This window comes from Bradysia coprophila (genome assembly GCF_014529535.1).
Source record: "Bradysia coprophila strain Holo2 chromosome X unlocalized genomic scaffold, BU_Bcop_v1 contig_39, whole genome shotgun sequence".
Taxonomy (NCBI): Eukaryota; Metazoa; Arthropoda; class Insecta; order Diptera; family Sciaridae; genus Bradysia; species Bradysia coprophila.
The window spans coordinates 185,747-195,510 of NW_023503329.1; the positions used below are offsets into that span (position 1 = coordinate 185,747).

Genomic DNA, 9,764 nt, shown 5'->3' on the forward strand with positions numbered 1-9,764 from the left:
AATTCTTTGTGTGAAAATGGACATTTACCAAGTTGGTACAACAGCAGCCCAAAAGCTTTGATACGATATGGCAGAATACAGAAACACTAAAAGCGTGTGGATGCCGGAGAGTACATTGAATGCTCTTGATTTTTGTGAGTCAATAAAAATTTTGCCTTCGAGCAAGAGTCGAAAATAGCGTTTTAATGTTTGTCGGTGGGTGGATAGAACGAACAAAGATCAACATTTTAATGCGCAGAAAATCAGACTAGAGACGTTTCGATTGTTTACCGATTTGATCTGTTCTTTTGCATTTTGAAAGCAAACGTAGGCGGAGAGGTAATTTTAATTTCACAATTCAAATTCCATAATATTCCTTTCAGCTGGCATGCTGCCAAAGTACTTGGGGTAACCGTCTTTTTGACAAGTGTACAAGTGTACAAGTTTACATTTCTCGAAGAGACAGTTATCGTAGCAAATTGCTCAAAAACACAAGAGCATCACAAGGTTGTTTTCCGAATTTATTAATTACGTACCAGCATCCAATGTATTCTGGTTTATGGCCCATGCGAAAGTAAATTATTCCAAAGTAATTCACGTAAAATATTCTTCGAGTAATGTAACATTTTCGTAGGGGGCAGACTGCAATGTAATGGTCAACTTTCACATGGGGCAGAGAATAAATTCTTAAAATTGAAATAGAATCACAGTAAATCCGCAGTTTACACACTTCTCCTACCTTCTAGTTTCCCAATATCTCACAACCCGGTTACTGTTAGAGCTTTTCCTCCCATTGTTATCTCCATTTTCTGTTTTAATTCGTGTTTTTGGGAAAGTATTCGTAGAAAAACCTTGTGAAACTATGGAAACCATGGAAACCCCTGTTTAAGAGCTATTTCATCGTAGTTACGGACTTAATCGACTTAATTCTACCATCTTCAAAGTAAATTCTGAAATTATACTATTACCTTGTGGAAAGAAAATGAATTTTTCAAATCGGTTCTGATTTACTAAGAGTCAGGTTATGCTTTTACGGACGGTCGAAACATTTTTCTTTGTGGATTTGCACCTTCTCTTCTTTGAGGTGCTCAGGATTCATTCGGATGGCTTAGCTAAACACATTCAAAATAGATATTTGTTTACCAAGGGGAGGAAGAAGCGATGGCCGCAATTCGTTCGAGTTTAAATTTTCTATTACTCCCCGAGGTGAACACAAAATTTTTCATCCGAGCGTAACGTGAATAACCGTTTTCAATTTGTTTCACCATTTTTCAAAAATAAAACAAATTGACGGCTGTGAAGTGAAAAAACTCTTGTTCTGGCACATACAAATTTTATCACCTGAAGTGTCATCGCTGACAGTGTCAACAAAACGCCATCTTCTCCATTTGAGTGGATGTTTTTTACGCGGTACGGATGAAATAGTTATTTGTTCAACGAAAGGAAGAAAAGTAGGAAATTACGTTTCAAAGGGAAGTCATCCGAGGAAATGCAATTTCCAACTTTTTTCCCGACGTTTTCGACCACAAAGGCTTCCGATGTTTCAACATAGAGAGAAAATGACTGTTTTCTCACCTGCATTGTGAAAAATAAATTTCGTTTGAATCAGTTGACCGTTTACCTTTCGGTTCTCACGTCCCCAGATCTACCAGCCGATGAATGTATTGTATAATTGACGTAAGTTCAACATTGACTTTTATTCCAAAGTTTTATTTGTAAGAAAATAAGAAAATACTGAAAACTGATGAGACAAATGTCGCGAAAATAAATTAGTTTTGTGCATTGAATGCATCGGAATGTAGTGTTGGCTATTGCTGATGGATTTTCTCATCTGCATAATACTTAAGCTAACCGTAGCCGGTGGAGCATTAGAGCTGGACCCAGCAGCAAGAAACCACCCAATACGTATGTGGCTAACGAACCGACGCTCCAAAATGCTAAATTCAAATTGATTTTCATTTTCATTTTCAAGTTTTCATAAGATCCATCTTACCTATTGAGGCAGCAATTGGTCCAAGAGCTCTGGCTAAGGCACCTAGTGACCGATAAATTCCCAGCACCGTTCCTTTCTGATCACTTCGCCCGTATTCGGACACTAGTGTTGTCATGCACGTCACGACGAATGCTGTGGCTAAGGTTTTCAGAACGAAAATAATTGTTCGAATCAAACTCTGACATGGATGTCAGTGATGACGATATTAGCATGCACTTACATATGGCGAACAGGATCATTCCAGCGTACAATAGTTTACCATCGCTGGCTATACCGACCAAAATGAATGCCGGAACGATCAAAACCAAACCGAAAACGGCCGATTTTTGTGTTCGTGCGCTCGGTAGTCGACGGACAACGGAACCTTGTAGGAAGGCCATTACAATGCCGGTCGTTAGGAACATTTTTGCTTGATCGATTGATGTGTAGCCGAATTTGTGGTACATCAGAAATGTGACCGTGAATTCGAGACCCGAATAGATGAATAAGTACAGAAAGTAGATGAGTCCCAGCGACTGCAGTGATTGTAGTTTGTCGTTAGAGAGGCTTTTCACCGCATCGAATCTGAAAATGTTGGGCCAATTGAAAATTGTTTCTGAGACTTTGGCATTTGCATTTGTCGACGAGCTTACTTGAACAATGATCGCACACTGACGTGTTCCATGGCACGAGACACTGAATTAACAACATGTTTGGCACGTTTTTCCTAAACAGTTCCGACCGCATTAATCAATCATCGTCATAAGATGCGACGATTTTTCACTTACTTTTGGTAGAGTTTCCTCTAGACAACCGGCTACAAAGAGCAGATCCGCTGTGGCTAATGTCATAGCAAAAATTGCTGGTAACCAGAACCACGTCTCCATCGTTTTGTCCGAGTATCTCGAAAATATCGCTCCAATCATCGGACCAATAATGAAGCCTAACGAAAACGCTATGCCGACCAAGGCCATTCCTTTGCCGCGATTTTTCTCATTCGACACATCGGTGATGATCGCCATACTAAGTGAAATGTTCCCTTTGCTCAATCCGCCAACGAAACGAGCCAATACAAAGATGGCAAAATTTGAAGACCATGCCCAGATGCCGTATGAGGCAGCGATACCGACCTGAAAGACATGACAATTTTGAATAAAAAAAAACTGTTTCCACAGACCACCTACGATAAACAGTGAAACTTACCAGGCATACCATCATAACCGGTTTCCTTCCATAACAGTCGGACAATCCGCCGACTATTGGACTAACGATGAACTGCAAGAAGCTGAACATTGATCCCAAAAAGCCGCCGAAGAGAACGGAATTGAATTTATCCGGCGCTCCGACCAATTCTTGGAAAAATCTTACACTAGTGGACAGGGTGTGATAAAGACCAGCTTTATCATTTAAACGATAATACTCTAATAAGGACGGAAGTAGTGGTAAAATCATGGTAAATGCTAGCAAATCCAACAGCAGCGATATGAACACTATGTACACGGTCGGATGTGTCTTGGATGGGTCCGGTTGTTTCGATACTGATGATGATGATGACTTTGTGGAATTTCCATTTTCTTTACTGCCGGTCGTTGTTCGTTGCTTAAGACCATTTTCGGTTGCCATTGCGATGCTAATTGCTTAAAAACTGGAAAGAAAAACTCAATTTCAACTCAGTTTCGTTACATTTTGCTGTTATTTATTCAAGTGGAATTAAGATGACGACTGTTTGCTCACGAACAAATTAGGCGAATAAATTTGAGAAGTGGAATGGAAATTATACTCAACGGTTGTGAATTAACGATACAGTCAACCTTGAGTGTGGCGGTTTCAAGATGTTACTGTCTGAATGGGATAAATTATAGAATTTTCACCTGCTAGAGCAGTTATGAGAAACTTAGAAAAATCAACAGAAGAAGGTAAAGCTTCCATATGCAACAAAGGTAAATGATTCAAAAAACATAACTTCCCTCAAGACCAAACAGAAGAGAGAAGACAGAAGACCAGATCCTAGACCTAAACCTTTAGAACAAACCTTTTTCAGAGTACGGTCATAACTCGGTTCGACAAAACAAAATTATTTTAGAACTTCGATAACTGACATTCCAAAAAATTTTTGGGCTCAGGCAGACTTCGGTAAGATAACGTTTGTTCGAATGACGATTCTCAGCACAGAATATGAAAGGAAAGATCCATTGAATTTAAGAGTGATATCGCCAAATCTTCAGTTGATTTTTTTAACTTTGGAAACAACACCCAAAAAAAAGTTCTACGTTTCAATCGCCCAAAAACACAATAAGACCAATGGTTTACTTATACGTACACTATGTACATTTAAAACGTACAGTAAATGTCAGACAGGCAATGACGTTTAAATGTTTATATTTAAGAATAAATACAACTTAATTGATGATTCGTAATGATACAATCATATCACATCATCTGCTTTTATAGTTTTACGAGAAAACAAGCAAAAAAAAAAATAAAAAAAAAGTTTAAACTGAATTTGAACCCGTCACTTCTTACTTGTCAGGCTCAGACGTATAGCTGAACTAACGGGCTGCTGAGAAGAGTCAATGTAATTTCGAACAGCTTATAATGTACGGTTGAAAAGCAAAGTGAACCATTTATTGGGCCAGTAACATGGTTGTGTTTTTTTAAGTTTCTGTTTCTGATTATCAAAATGTTTGTCGATTTTTTTAAATTTTATTAAAGTTTTATTCTGCAATTGAGTTTTTCCCAACTAATCAAACATATAATTACCGATCGAGGTCGGCCAAATCTATAAAAGCGAACTTTTGTATTGATAACTGACACGACACTATGAATCGTTTTGGCAGTCTTCCGCCAGCAAATAGTGTTTACTTAACAAATCTAAGCATTGGCTAACAACATCAAAATTAACTTGTTTGAGGAAACACAGTGTCGTAGGCGTCTCACGTGTCAAATATAGAAATCACAACTGTCACCTGATAAGTACGTATTAATCGTACAGCAGTGTACGGATCAAGTGTACATCGATGTACGGGTAAAACTCCCAAAAACACGATAAGACCAATGGTTTACTCATCCGTAAATTGTACATTTAAAACGTACTTTCTACGAGTTACTCGTTAAAATTGGGCGATTTTAATGTACATCCAAAATCTCATTTTTTTTGGGTGAAGCGGTCTCCGATTTTAATGTCTGATAGCTCGTTGGATTCGTCTTTCAATTCTAAGAAACACGTATCTTTCACTTTTTCTTAAAAAAATTGTTTTCTGTGAAAAGCGTTCAAAAGTGAAGACATGTCAGAGGGTACCCAAAACAGTTTTTCGACAATAACTCAAGAAAAAATGATTTTAAATTGTTGTAATGTTGTACGAATGTCGGCCTTGGAGAGACCTACAGGTAGAGTATACGCATCGCTCGGTGCGAGTAGATCCACGAGAGTTACGACTAAAAATGTAGTGAATGTTCGGAGAGTCCGCCTTCTCTGCAGCTTCGATGTTCCAAGAAACTGAGTATGGGGTGTTGTAGTTGGCCTCACCCACTATCGTTCCACTTATAAATGAACCCAGAACTTTTGTGCTGCAAGCCCACAGAAGTGTTAGAAAAAAAGTTGGTGGCAAAATGCAGATTTTTTCCTTCTTTCCGGGGGCTCTACAGCTGGAACAGAATCTGGAACGGTACTATGGTAGTCTTCACTTTTGAACGCTTTTCACAGAAAACGATTTTTTTTTTAGAAAAATTGAAAGATACGTGTTTCCTATAATTGAAAGACGAATCCAACGAGCTATCACTCATTAAAATCGGAGACCGCTTGTTCCCCAATCACCTCAAGTTTTGGCGATATCACTCTTAAGACTTAACATGGATTGATTCACATTTTGCGCATTGGTCCGTTAAAATTCTAGTCGAAACAGAACCGAATTCTGCAGACCGTTTACTTTCCACCTATCGCGAGTAGTGAGAAATTTAATTTCGTTTCGAAGTAATCCAGTTCGTCGGGCACGACACATTGAGTCTTGTCAATCAATCACTAAGATGTTTTCAAAACAGTATTTATTGAGTCGTCAAGATATTTTAAGATAGATGACTATCGTAAAGTGATTTTCTGGGCCTACAGCATTGCGCTAAAAGATGTTTATCATGTGCTATATCTTGATTGCTCACTTCAAATGAAAGTACTTCAATATACAGGCGGAATTATAGTTGACGGAAAAAGGAAGACTAGTTTTGAAAAAACAGAAATTGGCAAAAAAAAAAGTTGCAAAAAAGTTATTTTAAAATAACATTTTACAACTACGACGTGACAAACCTGTTGTCGTCTGATAAGATAAGACATTAACATTAATTCGACACGATGTTGTGCTATAAAACAAAACCTATGGGCTACCTACCATAGGAAAACTTGTACGTACACAAATTATAATCAATTAAAAAAAAATGTAAACGGAAAGTAAGTCGAAAGTGTAATCAACTTCAAATCCAAAAAGCATATTCACCACACACTCACATAGGTACTCCAAACGGGACAGCGGTTTTAATTTTAATTGAAAAGATCTCTCTAGGAAACCATAAAAACTTCACGTCTTCTTCTCCTTCGAACTTCACTTAAAACTAATAATGAACATTAACTGAATTAGAATTTACTTTCAGATGAACCAATAAATGTCTCTTGATTCATCATAACTTACACGATATTATGCGGAATGTTTGTGTGCATACTTTCGCTCACTGCTGGACAAGACAATCGGCGTTTTGAAAACTTTCTAATTATTTACAATTTATACGTTCACTCTACTTCTTGTTTATTTTGTCTACCGCAACTACTCTATACGTAATAAGACACGGCAGAACACAACACACGGTACTTATAATAAACTTATTACATACACAGGGAACAACGAACAATACTATACGGTGCACCTTAGTCTCGGCGATTAATGAAAATGAAATCACAGGTAAAAACAACCGAATTAAAGATGCTTAATGCGAGTAAACAATAAACACACCCAACACATTTGCCACTCGTTTTTTGTTGGTATGTTGTCATGTGATTTTGACGTTTGAGGGTGACCAGACGAAACTATCGGAAATATTACATTTTGTCATAAGTGATGAAAAGTAGAGTTTCTCGAAACAAGTCGTAAGCTTATCCTACCGAGGCGAGGCCGATTGTGTTGAGTGTTAAATGAACTAATTATCACTAAAGCTGTGCTACATGGGACCTGCGCGATGTTAGACGACTTTAGGGCGAGACTAACAATGAACGTCAGCACAAGGTATGGTCGAATGTCAAACTTTGTATGGAGCGGAGGACATACCGATTTCAAATATTTCTCTCATGAGAGGTGAGTTTGTCTATACGAAATCGCCATGTCCTCCGGTTAATATGAACAGACCATACCTGGAGACTAAAGGGGATACTATGGGAATAGCCAATGTAAGACTTTGGTTCGATCAATGTTTCCTCTTCTTTAATTCATTCGCTTGGAATACTCAAAGTCACTTTAAAAAAATGTCATTGCCCATGTCTGCTCGATTGTAACATATTAAAAGCGACAAAAACCGGCCGAAAACAACTCATCCATAGAGCCATAACCTTAACGCTTTTGTAAACATATTTGCCTCCAATATTTTTTGTTTATGTGTCTGTGGGGGACATTTTGACATCGCAGACTTATTCGTACCAATGTTTATATCTTGACTAATATGCTCACTAATATGCTTTACCATTACCGTGATAAATATACACTACACACGCTCTGGGTATTCCCTTATGACGAATAGCTATTATCATCACAGAATTTGTGTCATGTATTGTCGTAATTATGTAGCCTTGATCAGGTCTAATATAATTTTCGAAGACACAGTGTGAGGCCATGATAGTGATGATTAATCTCTTAGAGTAAATTGCTTATCTTATCAAACAGAGATGAGCGTAAAATTTGTTAATTGTTTGAATTTTCCAATCTCACCTGATAAAGGTTCACTTGTTAATATGATAATTTAGTTTTCAAGTTGATACAACCAACGTCATGCGAATTAGCAATTTGGTGATTTTGTTTTGTTTAGAAAAAGTTGCTTCTAAAGTATCTGGTAAAATTGGGATCGTTTTTCTTTGATTTAATTTAATTTCATATGTTCCACCACATACTTTAATGATTGTTATTTGAAGAACTTAAATTTGGCATTCATCGAATCTATTACTTCGAGTGAATAATATTTGTAACTTCTTTCATAATCTTTACATGTTACGGCATGTTTCATTTTCATTTACATTGCTCAATCACGTAAAGCATTGTACTTACGAGGTTCCAAGTTGTGTATTTGACAAGTGGGGAATACAGCACCCCACTTATCAAATACACAACTTGGAACCTCGGAAGTAATATACTATTAACTTCAAATTATAAAGGCGTTTTTAAAAGGTAACTTTGTTGACTGTTCATATTCTAATGAAATATTAACAACAATGTTTCTGGTCACCCTATACGTTCAACATTTTTATATACAAACAAAACTCATAATGTGCACCGAAAATCTGTAAGAGGGCGGCAAAATAGGACTCATAAAAGCTTCTCGTAATGTGTGGACTTTATTGAAATACAAAGTTGTTTAACCCGACATTGTTGATAGATGTAGCTACATGTACCGACACTAAGTCTGCCAATTTCGACTATAAAAATGTTTTGAAGGTATTTTTTAACTTTAACGTAATGAGAAAACCGTGCAATAAAATAAGAAGTTGGTAAGTAGTTACTGAGTTGCTTCTACAATGTATTATAAATGATAAATGGGAGGTTATTTTGTTGAGTTTGAAAGTAGATGAGATCTCAATTTGTGCATTCATGAAATTTTCTTTGGGTAAGAATATATTGTAAGCTCAATGAATGGGTTGAATCGATTAATAGTGCAATTAATAGTAGATTGTGCACTTGCTATGAAATCTGTTCTTTGGGAAGCTAATAGTCTGATACAAAGGTATAGTCAAAACAACAATTTCCAAGCAATCAAGTACTCTATTTTACTCGAAAACATAATAGGTAAAAGTAAAGTTGCATTTTACTCACGGCGACTAAATTTTACTCAGTTTTCCAGTAAAATACGTGTCAATGCAATGGGACAAATGATGGAAATTGTACTGCTTGACACCGATAAGTAGTGTCATTGATAAGTAAGGTCCTCCTACCGGAAACTGCACATCATGATTAAATTAAAGTTCAATTATTAGGCCTATTGCATTTCATATGGCCTCAGGCTTTAAACAGAATAATACAAAATCTATTACTTCATAAGTTTTACCACAAATGTTGCTATATATCCATAATGTTGTCATCAAATGTGATAACAAACAACAGCAGAGTGCACTGTACTGTATACTAACTTAATATAAATTCGGTTGTTCGAACCGGGCGGTGCGTTGGAAGCAAGTATATCTACATTATAAATTGTAACCTAGTGTCAAGCATAACAGCGATTTGCACAAAATGGTAATGATTTATGTGACTAATGCATAGAAATTACACCCTTTCCCTTGTTGAGGTGTCTAATTTCATTTATGAATATTTTTCTGCTCAACTTTCTGAAGTGCATTGAGGTACCCCATGTACATGTACAGCACAACATCTTTATTCATTAATTACTTTCGTTTACATTGAAACACCATCGCCGTGTACAACTTGGAATATGTTATCTTTATGCAAGAAAATTATGATTTAAATATTCTCCGACATAAATTTAACTATGGAAAACTTTTTCAAAGATAAATTAACTTTTTGTTGTTCTCGTTCGTTCAGTATTTATTTAACATAAGGTGAGAGAGAAGAGA

At 36.7% G+C, this 9,764-nt stretch overlaps 1 protein-coding gene across 4 annotated transcripts; it reads right to left on the bottom strand.

Moving 5' to 3' along the window:
• Positions 1–1,654: 1,654 nt before the first annotated feature.
• LOC119069682 (major facilitator superfamily domain-containing protein 10) lies at positions 1,655–6,986 on the bottom strand. Of its 4 annotated transcripts, none has more exons than XM_037173802.1 (7): positions 6,628–6,986; positions 3,155–3,596; positions 2,740–3,081; positions 2,605–2,678; positions 2,193–2,536; positions 1,973–2,110; positions 1,655–1,916 (listed from the first exon to the last, which is right to left on the bottom strand). In XM_037173802.1, the coding sequence occupies exons 2-7, from the start codon at positions 3,572–3,574 to the stop codon at positions 1,822–1,824; spliced, it is 1,413 nt and encodes a 470-aa protein (XP_037029697.1). In that variant the 5' UTR covers positions 3,575–3,596; positions 6,628–6,986; the 3' UTR covers positions 1,655–1,821. The 4 variants fall into 4 exon arrangements, with proteins under 4 accessions (XP_037029697.1, XP_037029698.1, XP_037029700.1 ...); XM_037173803.1 differs by having other exon boundaries at positions 1,665–1,916; positions 6,659–6,930; XM_037173805.1 differs by lacking the exon at positions 6,628–6,986 and adding an exon at positions 6,447–6,532 and having other exon boundaries at positions 1,665–1,916.
• Positions 6,987–9,764: the final 2,778 nt, after the last annotated feature.

Coding starts and splice junctions, on each gene's coding strand:
- LOC119069682 (XM_037173802.1), bottom strand. CDS start 3,574: ATGGCAACCGAAAATGGTCTTAAGCAACGAACAACGACCGGCAGTAAA. Junction 3,082..3,154: donor CGGTTATGATGGTATGCCTG/GTAAGTTTCACT, acceptor CATGTCTTTCAG/GTCGGTATCGCTGCCTCATA. Junction 2,679..2,739: donor TAGAGGAAACTCTACCAAAA/GTAAGTGAAAAA, acceptor GGAACTGTTTAG/GAAAAACGTGCCAAACATGT.